This window comes from Myotis daubentonii, chromosome 3, assembly GCF_963259705.1.
Source record: "Myotis daubentonii chromosome 3, mMyoDau2.1, whole genome shotgun sequence".
NCBI lineage: Eukaryota > Metazoa > Chordata > Mammalia > Chiroptera > Vespertilionidae > Myotis > Myotis daubentonii.
The window spans coordinates 525,075-545,347 of record NC_081842.1 but is presented as its reverse complement, the minus strand read 5'-3'; the positions used below and the strand labels follow the sequence as shown (position 1 = coordinate 545,347).

General features: G+C 58.7%; 2 protein-coding genes across 2 annotated transcripts in view; both read left to right on the top strand.

Annotated features, from left to right (window-relative positions):
- The first annotated feature begins 3,920 nt into the window (after window positions 1-3,920).
- Window positions 3,921-20,273, top strand: part of LOC132229156 (keratin-associated protein 27-1) — a 350,231-nt gene continuing 333,878 nt past the window's right edge. The window contains exon 1 of the mRNA XM_059685906.1: window positions 3,921-5,814. Coding sequence (XP_059541889.1) covers window positions 3,969-4,583 — 615 coding nt within the window. The 5' untranslated portion in view covers window positions 3,921-3,968 and the 3' untranslated portion in view covers window positions 4,584-5,814. The remainder of the gene's footprint in view (window positions 5,815-20,273) is intronic.
- LOC132229118 (keratin-associated protein 24-1) lies at window positions 17,228-17,968 on the top strand. The gene has a single exon (XM_059685885.1). It carries the CDS (start codon window positions 17,228-17,230, stop codon window positions 17,966-17,968), a length of 741 nt encoding a protein of 246 aa, XP_059541868.1.

Genomic DNA, 20,273 nt, shown 5'->3' with positions numbered 1-20,273 from the left:
GTGCGAGTCATAGCCACGGGTCGTTAAGCAATTCTGGTCGTTCCGCTGCTCCAATCGCTGGGCATTTATATATATAGAGTAGAGGCCTGGTGCACAAAATTTGTGCACTGGGGGGTGGGGATCCCTCCACCCAGCCTGCCCCCTCTCACAGTCCGGGAGCCCTCAGTGGATGTCCTACTGAGCGGGCCTAAGCCACAGTCTGTCAGCAGAGGCTCGGAGCAGACGCCCCGTGTGTGTGTGTGTGTGTGTCCACTGTGGGCCTGCCCCCAGCCACACCGCGGAGGCTCGGAGCAGGCGCCCCTCTGTGCTGATCTCTCAGGCTCCTGGCTGTGCCTGTGTGTTGTTCTCTCTCTTGAGCGGCGGCCTGGTGGGTGGGAAGCTTGGCTTCCTCCACCGCTGGGGGCAACCCAAGCCTCCAGCTCCATGGCCACTTGGCTTCTCCACTGCGGCCACAGCCTCTTCAGTCTTCACTCCAGCTGGAGCCTTCAGTCTTCACTCCGCGCCTACGTATGCAAATTAATCGCCATCTTTGATGAGTTAATTTGCACACTCATCTGATTGGCTGGTGGGCGTAGTGGAGTGACACCAATTTGCATGTTTCTCTTTTATTAGTGCAGATAACCTCCCCTTTAATCAGCAAAGCAGTGTCATGAGGTCCACAATCTTACTGTTTTCATTTTAAAAGTTAAGAAGCGAAGGCACAGACATTTAAGGGAATATTTGAGGTCACAGTTTGTGTTTGTAGAACTTGGTTTAGAACCGTATATTTCATTGCTTGTTTATGATCATGCAATGGTTCTATGTCCTTGTAGGTAAATTTGCAGCGAATGCTGATATTCCACCCCCTGGTGGCTCAGAGGCATCACTGCAGCTGTAATCACCTCAAGACTCGGAGAGACAGGGACTGGTCAACCTTTTAGTAGCGAAGCGCCCGCTGCCCTAAGCAATCCCACTCCATTCCCACCATTTCCCAGGAGCAGCAGGAGGCAGCCGGCTTTGTGCCCATTGCTCAAGCACCTGCAATGCTAACACTCAGCTTTCCGGAGTTTCACGAGAATGGCTGCCAGGTGACCAGTGGTCCAGCCCATGCCGTTCCCAACCCTAAGCCTGGGAACTCCCTCCATAAACCCAGCCCAGCCAGAATCTGCAGTTACTCATCGTCACCATCGTGTGCTGAGACACCTATTAACCCCCCACTCAGCAAGGCAGAATGTGCCATTAACGCCTCGCCCCAAAGAGCAAGGAACTCATGGGGCGGCCTCGTTCCCAAACCCAGGCCTGGCCCGGCTGGGTGGCATTTGGGGACGTGGAGTGGCGGGTACGCACTAATGTTCTGCATGCTGCGAGGCTAGTGGACGGCTGTGGCTGGAGAGCGTGTGTGGGAGCCGCCTGGGGAGTGTCCACCTCCGCCACCCCGGGTTTCTCAGCAGGACCCCGAGTGGCGGCGAGAAGCGCTGCCCTCATGCCCAGTAAAAGCTCTTCAGACGACGCCCACGGACAGGCAGCCTTTATTAAGATCACTGACTCGGCCTGCGCCATGCTCACACGCGGCTGAACCTATTTTATTCTTATTTCACGAGGCGATGGGAGGGAGGCGTGGGGATTTACGTATTTTCTCTAAGTGCGGCGTCCTGGCCAGTGTGGGGCCCGGGTGCCAGTGCTGTGGAGCGGATGCCTCGTATATGCAACCATAACGTGAGGCCTCTGTACTCGGCGCTCTAGCCATGAGCCTTTACCAGCACGCCACGGAGCTGTGACTGAGCACCAGCCGGGCCTGTGCACAGTGCTGGGGACACGGAGTGGGAGGACACATGCCTCTTGTCTCTGTGGAGCGCACAGTGTGGCGGCAACGGCACAACGAGGAAATGAAACCCCACAAACTCAGATTAGTTCCACGAAGGAAAGACTTGGGCCCTGGGAGTGGGGTCTCTTCAGGTGGGGAATGATGGGAAGACACGGTGCGAGAGATGAGCAGAGAGGTGGGGAGCTCTGGACAGGGGGGCAGGGGGAGCTGAGGGAGGAGGAGGCAGACAGAAGGCGCACCTGTAGGGTCTGCAGAAGGAAAGGCCGTCCCGGCTCTGAGAGTGGCTCCAGGCCTGCGAGTTCACTGGGCGGGGGGGAAAGGACAAGATTGGAGTCAGAAGAGCAGGGAGCAGCCGGGCCTGGCACGCTGTGCAGGTGGGGAACGGGGCCTGTTCTGAGGTCAGTGAGGAGCCACTTAATACTTTGAGGCATGAGAGTGGGAAGCAGCAGTAGAAGCCTCTGTGCAGAGATCAGTCCAAACATGAAGGAGGATGAAGCAGGTTAGGGTCAGGGTCAGGGTTGGGTTGGGTTGGGTCAGGGTTGTGGTTAGGATTAGAGTTAGTGTTAGGGTCAGGGTTGGGTTAGGGTCGGGGTCAGGGTTGTGGTTAGGGTTAGGGTCAGGGTTAGGGTCAGGGTTGTGGTTAGGGTCAGGGTTAGATTTAGGGTCAGGGTCAGGGTTGTGGTTAGGGTTGGGGTCAGGGTTAGATTTAGGGTCAGGGTCAGCGTTGAGTTAGGGCAGTGGTCGGCAAACTGCGGCCCCCTGAGTGTGGCTCTTCCACAAAATACCATGTGTGGGCGCACACGTGCAGTGTGATTGAAACTTCGTGGCCACACTCAAGGGGCCAAAGAGCCGCATGTGGCTCGCAAGCCGCAGTTTGCCAACCACTGGGTCAGGGTCAGGGTCAGGGTCAGGGTTAGGTTAGGGTCAGGGTTGTGATTAGGGTTGTGTTTACGGTTAGGGTTCCTGTTGTAATTTTCCTGTGGAGGGTGTAATGAGGTCTTTCATCACCCAGGAGAGGCACTATACACAGCCTCTTAGCCCTAAGTTACTCAGACATAACCTCTGAATTATGTAACATCCCTCTGCGACCACATACCACGGATCATTCTGTAAGAACTGTCCACGGCTCTTGCATGTTTTTGGTTTCCTTTGTCCTAAGTAGGGAGACTATGGTGTTCCCCTCAGGGTGCCTGCTCCCCACGCAGGGCTGAGGCTGAGCGCAGCCACTGTCGATGGTGCCGTGGACAATGTGCTGGCCCGTCCTGTGCTGTGAGGAGGGAGCTCTGCTTTGTGTCACCCATAATGTGATCAACGTAGGAGCCACCATCGCCCTGCGATCAAACGAGACACTGAATAAACGAAAACAAGCAGGTCTGGAGCGGGCGTGGCTCAGGTCGCGGTCAGCCTTGGGGGGCAGTGATGGAGGTGATGGAAGTAAGAGACTGCCTAGTGCCAGCACCTCAGAATGAGGAGTGGTCAGCGGCCATTCACCCTCCGACGGGGAGGTCAGGACGCGCTTTAGAAGGGAACCCGACCTCCGCACGAGGTGGGGACAGCGGTGGAGGGAGGGCCGGTGCTCACGGGCAGGGCCGCACTGTGTTCTGGGGGGACGGCAGGAAGGAGTTTCACGGCCGCTCTCCGCTCACAGTCCGAGCCCCCGGGCAGACCAGGGCCTGCATGGCCCGAGGGTGGGCTCCACGGGGGTGATTTCTGGCAAAAGGTCTCTGGATGGTGTGACCGTGTTTTGCGAAGGGGGCGTCTCTCCGAGCTCCGACGCTGAATGTTAACGTTCGCTCGGCTGTCCCACCTCGTGTCGCATCGCCCACTGCCCGGTCTGCAGAGCCGCCGCGACGGGGAGAGCAGCGCTGGCTGGTGCCGCTGGCACCGACGGTGGACAAACCCGCCCGGTGAGTCCTGAGTCCGCTGGGACGCCAGAGCCCTGTCAGGCTGGACCAGCCCCTCTCTGACTCACACCACCGCCCTGCGAACCGCACCCAGGGCCATGAGCCGCCCTCACGGGCAGCGAGCAGGTGGGCAAGCCCAGCAGAGGCTCCGCCCAGGGTCCGAGTATATAACCTCCCGAGGGCAGAGCTCCCCTGCAGACCAGCATGGCGGGTCCGGGCCCGGGTCCGCACGGCCAACTCCAGCCCAGAGCTTCGCCGCCATGGCCCCGAGCCACAGCCCCGCGCTGAGGCGCATCTACAAGGCGCCCCCTCTCGCTGCCATCGAGCACGACCCGCGTCCTGTGAGCCTGGACGGCGGACTGGTGCTGCCCAGCAGCTGCCACGGCAGGACCTGGCTCTTGGACCCCGCGGGCGAGGTCCCGGTTGGAACCAGCAGCGGCCGAGTGCCCGACCTTCCACGGGAGCCGAGCCCAGAGGCCAGCGGCCTGCCCAAGGCCCGCCTCCCGGGAGCTGCCCAGGTGACTGGCGCCCATGCCGGCCCCTGCGAGAGGCCCAGGGGCCCGTCAGGGCGCGTCGCGGCCGAGTCCACGTGCACGTCTGAGCCTCGCCCAGCAGGAAAGAGCCGGTCCCTGTGCTCTGCCGTCCAGGGCTGTCCACTTGGGGTGACCAAGCGCTGGCCCCCCAAGACTAATGTGCCCGAGGTTCCCCAGACTCTGGACCGTGAGTCCAGCCAGGGCCACACTCAGAGCCCTGACTCCCGGCCCCGCAGACCTCTCGTCTCAGTCACGCTGGGGCCACCGCTCCCGGGACCTTCTGCTGGTGCGTGTGAGCCAACCTGCTGCGTGACGGGGGGCTGGCGGCTGCCCGGGAAGTGAGGGGCGGGCGGCGTGGAGGGAGGGCACGCTCAGTGAGTGGATCGGCTCCTGGGGCCTCGGGGAGCTTTTCTCTCTGAAAACAGACGCAGGTGCTCGGGCTGTAAGTGGTGAGCGTGTCTCCCACGGGGTCCAAATACATTGGGTTTTCGGGGGGGAGGGGGGCTTTCTGGTGCTGAGCTGGGACGGGAAACTCTGTTAATTACTTTAGTCACTAAGGGTCAGAGGTCAATCAAAGTTCAACCAGAGACTAACATGAGTCCGTGCCACGTCACCATTACACCAACTGCTGCTTATTATCTACGCACACACTTAGCAGCACTGAGTCATTAATAAAATAATAATATAACATAATGTAGTATAGTATAGTATAATATAATAAAATATAACATAATATAATGTGAATATAGTACAACTAATGTCAGGAACCCACATGTTATTGGAGCTGAGACCTGTCGCCCACCCAGTCCTGTGACCCTCAGGGTCGGCTCTGCAGGAGCCGCCGTGCAGGTAACCGTCAGAACCACACCGACGTCCGCGTGCACGCGCTGCCCTCCTCCGCGTTCTGTGCTGTGGCTCACACTCCGCCGGGTCACGGGGGGGCTGACCCCTCGCTGGACACGGCAGAGCACTGTGGGTTCACAGCCGTGGACACGGTAGCCCGCGGCCGCCGGGGCTCTTTGGGCGCGAGGATGGGGTGCAGCATGGACAGCGCCTCTAGCCCCGCGGCTTCCTCCTCTCACTCTTTCGTAAGCGGTTTTGAGCTGGGAAATGTTCTTTGTATCAAATACATTGAATTCATGTAAAGTTACAAACTTCACCGTCAGGCTATTATTTTCAGTCAGTGCTTTGGAGGGTTTTATAACATCGGGCTGTGTTGTTGTTTTTTCATAAGACGACAACAGTATAATTATTTGGAGGGAAGAGGGCATGTGCCCTCACCCCGTTTGCATGCATGAAGGAGAATCCGAGACCGTGTTGAAGATGGGCACACGCCACTGTGAAGACCACAGACCACGAGTGACGTGTGTGGGGCTGGACTGGCTGGACTGGCCGAGCGGCTGTGGACTGCCCTCGGAGGGGCCCTCACGCTCCAGGGCAACCCCGTCAGCCAGGCTGGGCTTTGTCCCGGAAGGCGCCCACTCCCAGGTCAGCGGCCCCACACCCTCAGGAGGCCGAGTGCGGTTTGAGGGCCTAGAGCAGTGATGGCGAACCTATGACACGCGTGTCAGAGGTGACACGCGAACTCATTTTCTTTGGTTGATTTTTCTTTGTTAAATGGCATTTAAATATGTAAAATAAATATCAAAAATATAAGTCTTTGTTTTACTGTGGTTGCAAAGATCAAAAAATTTCTATCTGTGACACGGCACCAGAGTTACGTTAGGGTTTTTCAAAATGCTGACACGCCGAGCTCAGAAGGTTCGCCGTCACTGGCCTAGATATTCGTGGCGAAGACGGACCGGCCACTTTGCACGGTTCTCCGGTGCTCCCTCACTTTCATCGGCTACATTCTCACGGAATCGTGCTTATTCCTCGTCCCTAGAGACCTTCCCGGGGCCTCGCTCTGCAGCTGAGCGGGCACCGGCGGGGCCGCGGCTGGAACTGGAGCGAGCGGCCGACTCACACCCGGAGCCGCTGCCGGCACGCAGTCCCCCTGAGAAGGTCGTTCCACATGCGCCCTGCGCCAGCACCACACGCTGTCACGACCCCTGTGTGCAGTCACAGGCCGCGCTCAACACATAGGAAACCTCTACCGCAGCGGTTCTCAACCTGTGGGCCGTGACCCCTCTGGGGGTCGAATGACCCTTTCACAGGGGTCGCCTAAGACCATCGGAAAACACATCTATAATTACATGTTGTTTTTGTGATGAATCACTATGCTTTCATTATGTTCAATTTGTCACAATGAATTGGGGGTCACCACAGCATGAGGAATGGTATTAAAGGGTCGCGGCGTGAGGAAGGTTGAGAACTGCTGCTCTATCGGATCCGAAGGCTTCCCTTCCGCTCACACGCCGTCAGACACGCTCATCGTCTGCAGAGGCTGCGACCACCTTTCCGCGAAGGTCGGACCTGGTTTCTCTGGGCCCGAGGTCCGTGGGATGAGGGGGAGACTGCGCCCCTTGTTTTAGGGTCGTGGGTGCTTGTCTGTGGCTGAGAGCGGCCTGGTCCCTGACGTCTGAACAACCAGCCGTGCTTAGCACTGCGGTTTCTGTGTGTGTGTGTTTTAGAAAAGTTTATTGGTTTTTAGCGAGAGAGGAAGGGAGAAGAGAGAAACATGCATGTGAGAGAGAACCATCGATGGGCCGCCTCCTGCACGCACCACACGGGATCGCGCCCACAACCCGGGCCTGAGCCCTGACCAGGGGGATTGAACCAGCAACCTTTCGTGCCCAGGCTGCCGCCCACCCACAGAGCCACCGGCCAGGGCCAGCCCCACGGGGTCAGACTGGGGTCTGCACTGGATGGCAATGCTCATTATTAGAAGCTTCTAGAAGCCACAGCACAGACGGGAGGAGCCTGACCCGTGGGTGCTCTGCCTGGAGCCTCCCTGGGGTCACCTTCACTCAGTAACGACCCAGCCACAGCCTCTGCCTCTGCCTCTCGTCTAACGACTCACACGGGGCCTGGGAAGTGCCTCTGCTTCGCCAGGAGGGCCGGCCGGCTCTGGATGGAGCGCCCGCTGCCAGCCAGCGCCCGTCCCAGCCCCTGACCCCCGGCCCCGACCCCTCTCCGCTGTGTCCAGAACCTGCCACACCTGAGTCCCTGCTCCTCCCCCTGTATCCTCCCGCCCAGCAGCTGCCTCAGAACCCGGGCTGCGGGGACAGTGGCTGCTGGTGGCACACCTCACCCTGGGCCCCGCCCGCCTCCCCGCCCGGTCCTAGCGGCTGCTGCCCCCTAGTGGCCGGCCTTGCTTCGACACAACAGCCTTTATTTTTCTTAATTTTCACCCGAGGATATTTTCCCATTGATTGTTAGAGAGAGAGGGAGGGAGAGGGAGAAGCATCGATGTGAGAGAAGCACAGTGATTGGCTGCCTCCTGCACGCGCCCCGACCAGGGCCCGGCCAGGGGAGGACTGAGGTCCATGCCCTTGGCCAGGATCGAACCCGGGACCCTTCAGTCCACAGGCTGACGCTCTGTCCACTGAGCCAAACCCGTAGGGTCAGCTTTTCTTTTTTAAAAATTTACCTTTATTGTTGAAAGTGTCACAGGTGTCCCCCTTGTCCCCCTCACGGACCCCTCCACCCCGCCCCCTGCCCCCCAGGCCTTCATCACACGACTGTCTGGGTCCATGGCCACCCACATATGCCTTTAAGTGCAAGGACTTTTGCCTCCGAGTTCCAGACCATTAGACCTTGAGGTGTTTTGGGGAGCCCCTCCTCGCTGTCCGTGTCTAATAAAGGACCTCGGTATTCCCCCCTGGCCGCGCTGGGAGAGGCGGCCAGTCTCGCAGAGGCCAGCCTGTGGCCGTGCTGTTCGAAGGAGGGTCTAGCTCGCCATCCGTCGCTCTTCTCTCCAGACGGGCGGCTGTCTCTTCACGACCCCATTCGCTTCCTTTCCTCTCGTTTTCATGCCCTTTGCGCCTTTGAGATGTGTTCGCTGGGGCTTCAAATTGTTCCTTCAGCTTCTAATAACCGTGCCAGAGCTCCCCTGGCGACTCCCGTGTGAGTGCGCGCATTTGTCACAGTTACTTTGAGATGATTTCGATGATTGTGTCTATAGTGAAGTTTCGGTTTCATTTAGCCATTGAGGGTGGAAATTGGCATGGAAAGCAGGGGATTCACCCCGGGGGACCTCTAAGCGCAGAGCCTAAAATATTGGCAGGGAGAGAAATTCGATCCCAAAGCAGATGGAGAGCACAGAGGGGCAAAGCCGTGAAGACGTGAGGCTGGGCAAAGCCGTCTTGGATGCAAGCCCGGAAGCACGTCTGTAAAATGAAACACCAACAAGTCGCACTTCACCAAAACGGGAAGCGCCGGCTCTTCCAGACGTCTCTCTGGCAGCAGCGGGAAGGCCACGGGCGGGAGAAACGCCCGCAGATCCCGCGTCTGACGAAGAGGTTGCGCTTAAATGCTCGTCAAGAACTGAAGTCAACAGCCAGAAGACAAGCAGCCGAGTCAAACAGGAGCAAACGCCGAGCAGGTTCTACGCTGGAGACGACGTTCAGGTGGGAGATGAGCATGAGCGCCGCCCGCCGCGTCGGCCACCAGCAAACGAGAGCCCCCGCCAAGCGCTGCCACCCGGGACGGACGCCTGGCATTTCTGAAAGTCCGACCGCATGTTGGCACCGCCGGCGGGAACACGCACGATGCAGTCACTCGGGGAAATCTGATGTTTCCTTGACACTCACACCCGGACCCCTCCCAGGATCCACGCACTCACTTCACTCCTCGGCCTTGACCCACGAGAAACGAAGACACGTGTCCATCCGCACCCTGGCACACAGGTGCCCGTGGTATCTGTGTGTTTGTCGTTTCCAAAAAAGCTGCACACAACCCAGAGTCCATCAGCGTATGAATAAGCAAGTCCCGGTGTCCACGTAGCAGAGGCTGCTCAGGGAGGGGGGAGGGGAGGGGGGAGGGGGGAGGGGGGAGGGGGAGGGAGGGAGGAACTGCCGGGGCCGGTGATAAACACGTCAGCGTGATCTTTGGCCCACACCGATGTCAAAACTTATCCAATTTCACTCTTTAAATATGTTTAGTGCCCTGGCTGGTGTGCTCAGTGGATAGAGCACCAGCCAGGGCACTGAAGGGTCCGAAGGGTCCCGGGTTCGATTCCAGTCAAGAGCATGGACCTCGGTTGCAGGCTCCTCCCCGGCCTGGGCCCTGGTCGAGGCTCGTGCAGGAGGCAGCCAATCGATGTTTCTGTCTTTCCCTCTCCCTCTCTCTCTAAAAATCAATGGAAAGATATCCTTGGGTGAGGATTAACCAAATATATCATATATCTCCCAGGTTCGAAGGCTGTTAAATCGCCTTGTTTACCCATATCTTCAGAAAAAAATCACTTCTCCTGTCGTGGTAAACATCCTGCTTCCCTATTTATCATGGCCTGGCCCTCTAGCAACTTCAGCGCGAAATTATAGCTGATTTGCCTACCAACGTCAGGTGGTCATAATAATCTGGCCACTGAGTGTATATGTTCAGTTTAGTGCTTGTCAACGGTACCTCAATAAACGGAGAGGAAACCGAGAGAGGAAACCGAGAGAGACCTGTGGAGGTCAAAGGGACAGAGTCAAGGGCGTGGCTGTGACATAGGAGGAGGGACGCCGCCAGCCCCTCCGTCTCTCATCAGGCAGACGGGACGTGCGATCAGTACAAACCGTCGCTGACATGGGGCGCCGTGTGTGACTGGAGTGGGCGTGAGCGGAGCCAGTTTCCTAGAAATCACGTCATCCGTGCACATCGCAGAGAACCGTAGGGCCGAGCGAGGCTGCCGCGGGAAGTGGCCCGCAGCCGCCTTTCCAGGTGGCCCAGCTCCACCCCCCGGCCGGTCGTGGGATTGTTTATCTCCCAGTGGATCATGACTCAGTGATCTCACGGGTGAGACCCGACAGGACGGGTAAGTGAGACACGCTCCATTCTGCGGAGAAGCCGTGGACCGGCTCCGGGTACCGGCTGTCCTCTCTGAGCCGGGCTCAGGTAGACACCCATCGAGGGGCTGGGATGGGCTCCGTCCCTCTGCACCCCCTCCCATCTCCATGGTGTTCGGCGCTCCCGCGTGAAAATGGGTGGACGGAGAGGGAAGTGGATGAAGGAGGTTACAGGCTTGACGAAGGGAAGGCCAAGTTTTATTGGAAAAAGAAAACCCACGTTGTATTCGTGAGAGCTCTGGTGCCAGTCGCAAACATTACTAAGAATTGACTAAAGTTTCCACACATGCGTCGAGAACAATAATCACACCGACTCCAACAGGGGTGTCCTGGCGATGAAATCAGTTAGTAATACACGCGAAACGTGCGAACCGTGTTTGGTGTAGAACAAGGGCTGGGTAAACAGTAGCTAACAAGGTTCCATACTACAGTCAGGACAATAAGACAAGTACAGAGTGTTTCGTTTGCGATGTAAACATACATGTGTGTGTGAGCGTGTGTGTGAGAGTGTGAGTATGTGTGAGTGTGAGTGTGTGTCTGTGTGTGTGAGTGTGTGTATGTGTGTAAGAGCATATGTGTGTGTGTAAGCGTGTGTGAACGTGTGTGTGCGTGTGTGTGAGCGTGTGTGTGAGTGTGTGTATGTGTGTGAGAGCATATGTGTGTGTACGTGAGTGTGTGTGTGAGCGTGTGAGTGAGCGTGTGAGTATGTGTGAGTGTGAGTGTGTGTCTGTGTGTAAGAGCATATGTGTGTATGTGAGTATGTGTGTGTAAGCATGTGTGTGAACGTGTGTGTGAGTGTGTGTGAGCGTGTATGTGTGAGTGTGAGTGTGTGTCTGTGTGTGTGAATTAAGGAATGATAATCATACACAGCAAAGGCTGGAGAGATCTAGGTTGGTAGGAAAGTATAAAGAAGGGGCTATGCCCGGCCGGCCTGGCTCAGGGGCTGAGCGTCGACCTATGAACCAGGAGGTCAGGGTTCGATTCCCGGTCAGGGCTCAGGCCTGGGTTGTGGGCTCCTTCGCCAGTGTGGGGTGCGCAGGAGGCAGCTGGTCAGTGATTCTCTCCCCTCACTGTCTCTCTTCCTCTCTGAAATCAGTAAAAATATATTTTTAAAAAAGAATTGATCTACTCTTTCTTGGTGCTCATTTTCTTCTGGGTTCTTAGAAAAGGATCAAATTTGGGGATATATATTTAACAAATGATACTAAAATATATTTAACAAATGATACTAAAATTGATCATCAAGATCCAAAACCTAGCAAGCTAAACAATCAATAGAAGTACACAACGTTGGGGACCTCGCAGGCATCTAACGTGCAAATCAGGTCAACAATAGGACATATTTTCCACATCTAATTGGCAAAGCATTTTTTAACGTCACGGTAACGATATCCAATGGCATAGTGGACGGTATTAGAAATGTATCAAGGTCTTTAAATATACCGTGAGGAGTGGATTAGAGCTTTTTAAGGAATAATAAACAGGAATAAAGCGGAAAGATTCCAATGGAAAAAAAAAACAGGCTCCAAACAAATGCTGCTGACTTCACCGGTTGCCATGGAGACACTTGAAAAGACTTCAGGCCTCGGGAACCACTTTACCTGGCGGGGGAAGGGGGGGCTGGGGGGTGGGGCGTTCCCATGAAGAGGGATTCTCCGTGTCCGCGTGTTTTATGGGGAGATTTCCATGCGGATGTGACCTGGGCATAATCCTCGGATAAATGCGTTATTTCATCTTGAAATCAGTTTATAGAACCCACCGCACGTGTCTGGTTTTCCCATCTTGCTGGTCACCAGGCTGAAAACTTCAGGAACGAGGGGGCGGTCTTGCTCCGTGAGCCGCAGGCCTGGTCTCTGGCGTGTGGTCCCACCACTTTCGGATAAAAACGCGTCTGACCTCCCCTCTGGCGCCCCCGGGAGAAGGGGTTCCGTCTCGGCTGCTGGGAACCCCGGCCCCTCGCGGAGTGACAGGCATGGTGGGGTGGGGGGCAGAGCGCCTGGACACGGCCGTGAGACGGAGCGAACACTGGGGTGTTTCATGGCAGCAGGACAACCATCCATGGAATGCCTCAGGCGGGGCTCAGCCGGCGGGAGGGGGGAAAAGGGAGGGAGGGAGGGAGGGGGGTGCCCCCGGAGCTGCCGGGAGCCACGAGGGGAGGGTGGGCACCCTGCCCAGGGGGAGGCGCACCTGTGAGGACGTCCCTGGGATCAGGAAGCCCACCCTGATGGGAGTGCCTGGCAGCTCAGCCCCGCTCCTCAGGGTCGCTGCTCCACTCTGTCCGCTCGGCTCTGCTCTGGGAGGGGGGTCCTGGGGGAGCTGCTCTAACCCCAGGCGCCCACCTGGCTCCTAGCCCCCCACCAACAGCCTGCGGGGAGCCCCACTGCCTCAAGGGTCCTGAGGGGCACGGGTCTGGGAATTCTGAGGGGTCCTGTCTGGATTGTGTGCGACGCCCTCCGTTACCACCTGCCGGACACTTTCTCAGGATGAGGGGGCTGTGGGTCTGCAGGAGAAACACCACAGAGGTGGCGTCAGAACACGTGGAACCGACGTGGCTGCTGACTGTGGTGCGGGGGACAGTGCTCTGCCCACTGAGCCACCCGGCCAGGGCAGGCTGGGGTCCTGGTGCATCAGGTGTTTATCTCCGTGGAAACGGCTTCAGCCGCGGTGACTTGCACTTCTGGGTCGAGCCAGGAGGGGTCCCAGGGACAGGACCGGTTCTCTCACACCCATGCCTCTCTCCGTCTCTCCCTCCCTCCCACTCTCTCTAAAAATCAACGGGAAAATACCCTTGGGTGAGGATTACCAAGAACAAACAAACAAACAAACTGCCTAATGCTGTGTGTTTAGTGCAGAGACCAGAGTCGGAGTGAAGGTCTCAGGCGAGGAGGCTCTGGACCCGGAATGCCGGCCCCCAGCCGCGGCTCTGGGACCGCGTTCACGCGTTAGCTGCACCCGCCAGCCCCACGCAGGACACGTCCGCTGGTCCCGGCAGGTGTGTCATCACATGACAACGTGGAAACACCCCCTGCGCTCCCCACGACTTCGGAAATCAGACTCCACTTTTAACTGTAAAGGTGTTAGGCTGCCGGGGGGCGGGGGGTGTTTGCAACGTGAGACGGACGGTCGGGGCTGATGCACAGAGAACGGCTCACGCAGCGGTGCCCTCGGCGGAGCATTAAAACAAGGAGACAGGCCGCCTGGAAATTCCAGTGACGCTGCTTTTAAATATGTTTTTATTGATTTCAGAGAGGAAGGGAGAGGGAGAGAGAGATAGAAACACCAATGATGAGAGAGAATCACTGATCGGCTGCCTCCTGCACGCCCCCTCCCCGCACACACACACACACACACTGGGGATCGAGCCCACAGCCCAGGCATGTGCCCTGACTGGGTATCGAACCCAGGACCCGTCAGTCCACAGACCAACACTCTACCCACTGAGCCAACCGGCTGGGGCCCTGAGACATTGCTGCTCTGACTGCCCACCTGTCCTTGACGAGCTCACTGGACCCTCGCGGCCGTCTCTGCAGACGACACTATTGTTAACCCCACTGTGGACACGTGGGAATGGAGTTAGAGGACGTGTGGCTGTTAACGGACGCTCCCAGGGAGCCTCAGAGACAGGATTCGAACCCGGGACATCTGCATATGAGCCCCGACTCTTAGCCACGACGTGGGCCCTGGGAATGAGGGTTAAATGAGAGCGGCTTTGGGTCTCCCTCCCACAGGACAGGTTTCTCCGCGGCACGCGGCGGAGCTGCTCGTCTTGGGCATTAACTTTTGGAGAAGACAGGGGTTCCTGTACGTCCGTATTTGCAACATCAAAGGAAACGCATAGGAAGAGTTTTCTTGGTCTGATGGGCGACCAGAAGTCCCTACCTGAGGCCTTTAGACAATTAGAAGAGGAGTGACAGCTGGTTGGCGCCCACTACGTGCCTTGCATCCCCAGGTCTCTGCACACTCACTCTCTCCTCCCATCCTCGCTGGGTCCTGCAGACCCGACCCCGTTAGCTCTGGGTTCACGTCCGCACATCCTGAGGTCCCGAGAGGTTACCACTGACCAACACGTTTCCATGGTGATCAAAAAGGGGTGACCCACCCCCACTGGCAGCCACGGCAGGTCCAGCTCAGATGCTGAGCTCCCATCAACCCCACCTCGGCACAGTCACACCAGGCTCCCCTGACAGGCACCCACAAACTCACTCTCGGTCCTGGCTTCCCGCCTGATGGGTTATTATCTCTAAAGTGTGCTCTGTCTTGATTTACTTCTGTTTCCTAAATAATGTTTTGGGTTTTTTTTAATTGATTCAGAGAGGAAGGAAGAGAGGAAAATATCAATGATGAGAGAATCATGGATCGGCTGCCTCCTGCACGCCCTCCGCTGGGGGGTGAGCCCGCCACCCGGGCCTGTGCCCTGACCGGGAATCAAGCTGTGACCTCCTGGTTCCTAGGTCAACGCTCAACCCCCGAGCCACGCCGGCCGGGCTGTTTCCTAAAGGTTGTATTTTGTCCTGGAAACCGTCTCTGATCTGCGAAGCCAGCCGCGTGGCTGCCCTTGAGGTTACCCTGGTCCGTCTCAGAATCGCTCTGACTCACTCCTGACCCTCTCCGTGCTGTGCGAGGCTGGATCTGCATGCAATTTGCTTTTATAAATCATGGGATCACTGTCGCTTCGTTCGGCAGCGTTGTGGCAGTGGAATGAGAGCGTAATTACATGTGTATCGGGGCAAAGACGCTAAGCCTGCCAGCCTGACCTATGGGCTGGTCGGTGGCCTCAAGCCTTTCTTTAAGGGCCGTTTGCGGGGAGGGATTTCGCTCTGTGACCGTCTGTGCTCACCCTCCGGGATGTCTGACCTTCGGAGAAACCGGGGGGCCCTTCCCAGCTCCCCTTTAACGAGCTGCCGAGAAGAGAACCGGCGGCCTCGCTCGATAAAGGGAGCTTGTGTCTTGTTCCCCGGAAGGAACGGGGATTTCGGGAAACCGCCTGGGGGCTGGAAGTCTTCTTTCTTATTTTAAAATGTGTTTTTATTGATTTTGGAGAGAAAGGAAGGGAGAGGGAGAGAGAGAAACATCCATGTGCGAGAGAAGCACGGATCGGCTGCCTCCTGCACGCCCCCGACGGGGACGGAGCCCGCACCCAGGCCTGTGCCCGACCCGGAACCGTGACCCCCTGGCTCCTAGGCGAGCGCTTAACCACTGGGCCACACCAGCCGGCATGAAACGCTCCGTCATTTCCTGCTGTGAGGAGGGAGAGGGCGCAGTGGGCTTCACAGGTGCCGGGTCCATTCTGCTCTTTGCCCTTCAACCGTTTAATAAAAACTGAGTGAGACAGGACAGGGGCCCGCGGTGTGACGGACGCAGGCACAGCGCCCGCGGCCTCTGGCTCCTGCGTCACGAAGGCCCAGGAACCGGGCAACCAGCGGCCCCTGCACCTTCGTCCTGTTCTGCTGCCTCAGGGCCCGCATTTCTGCAGAATCCAGGATCCTCGGAGCCAGACGGTGGGTGACGTGTGCTCCCGACAACGACCTTCTCACCCAGATGCCCCCAGACAGCGGCTGTGGCGATGGGGAAGGTGGAGGGAGAACAGGTGCCTCACCTTCAGGACCGATGCTGAGAGGCCCCGGGAAAGGGGGGGCCCGGGCACTCGGGGAGGACGCCTGCGGGTGGGCACGGGCGTGCGGTCAACAGCGCAGCCGGGAGCAGAGGATAGGGGGGAAGCCTGCTTGCCTTGTCTGAGGACATCGTCTGCACAGGCGACCCACCAGCTGCTCCCCTCCCCTCTAAGTTCCCCTCAGCCTGCACCGTGCGGAGTGAAAGGCGTTATGTAGTAGGGACGGTGCTCACAAGGACCGTCTGGGTTTGCAAATAGAATGTTAAACAGAGACACTCCCTTGGTGGGCACAGACCCAAAACAGCGACATTTTTCAGCGCTGGAATAAAATGAAGTCCATGTGCAAAAAACAATAACAAAACAGAGCAAGAAGAGCACAACGTATTTCAGAAGAAATACAGAAACATGAGAGACGGCCCAGCTGGCGTGGCTCAGTGGTTGAGGTCAGGGTTCCATTCCCGGTCAGGGCACGGGCCCGGGTTGTGGGCTCCATCCCCGGGGGTGGGGGGGGTGGGGTGGGGGGTGTAGGAGGCAGCCAATGATCCATGCTTCTCTCCTCTCCCTCTCCCTCTCCCTCTCCCTCTCCCTCTCCCTCTCCCTCTCCCTCTCCCTCTCCCTCTCCCTCTCCCTCTCCCTCTCCCTTCCTCTCTGAAATCAATAAAGACATATTTTTTAAAAAGACAGGAAGACGTTACCTCTGACACCATCGAGGTTCATGCTGCGACCACGGGCGGATGTGTCATCTCAGTGGAGCAGGAGGCGAAGTGAGAACCGGCCTTTCTGGCACTCACCTCACAGGAGCTCTGCCCAGGGGTCGCCAGGGGTCCTGGTCCCTTGGCCACACTGACCCGTAGGTCCAGGTCACCTTTGGCCTTGGGGTCACTAGTCTCAGGGGGATTGGGGGCCTTACAGGTGGAATTCCCGGACAGTCAGAGGACGTGGTCACCAGGACAGGCCTGCACCTGAGGGGTCACTCCTGGTGGGGAAGCAGGTCTGTCTCCTGGTGGCTGGTGTCCCACCCACTCCCCTGAGCAGCGATTGGCCGCCAGGGCCCCGGCCTCACTCTGAGCCCCCAGGAAAGGGGAGCAGCCCAGGTTCCTTGTCCCAGCGACTCCTCGTTAACCTGTAATAACCGGGGAGCAGGACGCACTGGTGCTCCCCGGCTGCAGGCGCCTGTGCCCATGGCATTCCAGCCCTGCCCCCGGCCGCCCTGCGGGGATGAGTGAGGTGGGCGGCCAGGTGGCCATTATCACACTTTGAAGAGTCAAAATAAACCTCCGTTTACATGCGTGTGGGGCCAGCGGCGCCGTAGCCACCACACTAATGAGATGTTGCCGTGCTTGTCCCCAGGAGAAGGAGGAAGAGTGGAGAGCCGCCTCGGTCACGGGGGACATATAAGGAGCCCCCGCCACCCCGCCACCCCGCCACCCTGCAGAGCGGACATGCACCCGGGCTCGCTGTGTCTCCTGGGCCCCCCCTGCGCACCCCGCTGCTGTGACCCGGGGGCGCCCTCGGTTGCCGTTTGCTCGGGTGACACCAGCCCTGCCTTTGGGCTCTGCCTACCCAGCTGCCACCAAGGGACCCTCTGGCTCCTGGATGACGGCCAGGGAGGCCACGGACACGCGTGGAGCTGCGAGCCCAGCGCCCGCACCATGAGCTGGGACCCCCGGACCTGCTGTGCGCCCGGCCGCTGTCCCGCTCCTGTAGGGGGGACGGCCTGCGGTGCCTGGGGGACCCCCAACGCGGGGCCAGGACCAGGACCCCGTCCCAGCCGCCACCCCAGCTGCCGCCCATGCACCTGGACCCAGGGGCGTGCGCCCCACGGCCCCACGTGCAGCCCGCGCGCCCCTGCAGCCGGCCGGACCCTGGGCGTCGGCCCCCCATGCCTTGCGCGCCTGCGCTGCTTCCCCGGGAGCGCCCGGCCCCTGCCCCCCTGCAGACGGGGCGGTCTCTGGGGCAGAAGCTGCAGAAACCCTGGCTCCGTACCCGGCTTCGCCCCCTCCCGCTGCGTGGCCAGCGGCTGCCAGTCCCGAAACTGCGTCCTGAGAGACGGTCCCTGGCCCAGGCTCAGGCCCGCGAGCTGCCCGCCACTGAGCTGTGCTTCCAGAAACATCCGGCCACTGGGCCACCTGCCCAGCACCTTCCCGCCGCTGCGGTACCTGCGACACGGCTGCAGGGCCTGAGCTGCTGCTGTGCATGTTGCATCCGCGGCGGCAGCTGCTGGAGAAGGTACTGTGTAGGGGCCTCTTGACTCTTCCATGGAGTTACTTCCGTCTTAGGAGCCTGGTCGCATTCGCCGCTGCTCCCTCCGGCGCCAGGACCATGACCCCCAACCCCCGCGCTTTCCCGCTGCACTGTCCAGGCCGGGGCAGACCTGGGGCCGCGTCCTTGCCTCTGAGCCCGCCCCGGGGGAGCGCCCACGGGCACGGCCCTGCTTTCTGGGGTGGCCTCTCTGTCACTCTTCCCACCCACCTTCCCGGGAAAAGGGGCCCTGGGCTTGGCCGCTGACTCCAGCACCTCTTCCCAGATCATGGTCTTGCTGTCAAGTCCTGTCAACTGCGGAACTCGGTTCCCAGCAGCTGAGGGTGCGTCTCAGCGAACGGGATGGAGCTAGGTCACCCTCCCCCGCGGCCGGTCATGGCAGCGAGCAGGGGGTCCCTAGGTTCGCAGTGGGACCCCCAGCGCCTTCTCTTCCGAGGAAGCCGGGCGCACGCTGGCACGCGCTGGTGCTCCCGGGGCCTGGCAGCACCTGGGCGGAGCCTTAGGACCGGAGACACGTGTAGGAAGGAGGACAAGACACTCGCGGGCGGTCACAGTTAGGGACCGTCCACTCCGGCTCCTGCCTGGTCATCCCCTGCCCCCTCCCCAGGCGTGGCTGTCTCCTTCTGGAAAATGCCGGTTCGCAGGAAATAAAGTCATTTCCGTGGGGAAACAGTGATTTTCATTATGTTTTATTTCGTGCTCACGCATTTTATTAGCATTCACGCCCACATGCATACCACTGTCCAAGCACTAGCTTCCTGCCAATTAGTTTCTGTTCTAAATTAAAAAGCTAACGAAGGTATAATATGAATTCCCAAGACTTTGATTCGTTTTGCTCTATTTTTAAATATATTTTTTACTGATTTCAGAGAGAAAGGGAAAGGGAGAGAGAACCGTGGATCGGCTGCCTCCTGCACGCCCCACGCTGGGGATGGAGCCGCAACCTGGGCGTGTGCCCTGACTGGGAATTGAACCCTGACCTCCTGGTTCCTAGGTTGACGCTCGAGCATGGAGCCACGCCGGCCGGGCTTGTCCTATTTTCTACACGTTAACTAATACCTACCTTAGAGAGGCTGCGACTGATATTTACAGGAGCATTTGGGGAAATTACTATAACATAAAGCAATTCCATAAAAAGTATATGCAGTATTCAGTGTGTGTATGTTTCCTCGCACAAGAGGTTTAGCTCTTGGTTCCGCAGATAATGTTTGGGCTTTGAAACAGACTTAACACCGAATTCTCCGGGAGGTGATTTCCCTCCGTGACGCTCTCCACGCAGAAGATAAAACCACTCGTCCAGGGGTGACAGTGACACACGTCCTAAGAGTTTTTATAAGTAAAAAGCAACTTCGCACTTAGAGTCGAGGACCATGGCGCCTGGAGGTGGGTGAGCTGCAGGTGGCTGTGGCTGAGGTGGGCGGGGGGGCGGGGGGGACGGTCCATGTCCGTGTCAGGGACTGAAACGGAAACACGCATGCAGCTTACACATGGGCTCCCACCCGATTGTTTCCACAGTAGGTCTACCGTGGGCGGGAGAGGAGGGGGGAACTAAAGCACACAGCACAGCCAGACCCGTGATGGCCACAGGGTTGTCGTCACACCTGGTCACACGGGAGCTGGGCCTGGCGGTGGTCAGCTCTGATTCTGCCACTGAACAGCCGTGTGACCGAGATGAGGACCCGCCTCCCCTCCGGGCTCGGTGTCTGACCAGCCAGGAGGGGTGAGAGGAGGGAGCCCGCACCCTCTGAGACACCACCATCTTCTTCTCCTCGGATCCTGAGGGTGGGCTCGGCCCCAGGATAACAACACCCCCCCACCCGCGGCCCTGAGGGCGGGTGGCATCGTCTCTGAGCCTCGCCCAGCCTCCTGGCACCCCCCACCCCCCCGCAGAGCATGGAGCCCCGACCCAATGGGAACAGCGTGACCCCCGATGCTGTGCTTAGGGGACGACAACAGGGAAAACAGCTGCGAACCCAGCACAGGCGCCACCACCTGAGGCCTGACCACCCTGCGGGGCAGCAGCACAACAACCTTCCCCAGACCCTCCCTCCACGAGGGCGGATCCCGCGGGACCTGCAGCCTGATCCCGACTGTGGGCCTGTCTGACCTGCCAGGCGCTTCCCTGGCTCTCTTCCTGGTTCCCTTCCCCAGGGGAACTGCCCAGCCAGCCCCAGTGCGAGGAGCTTTAACCCCCTGCCCCCACCCCCCACCTGTTAATGACACGGG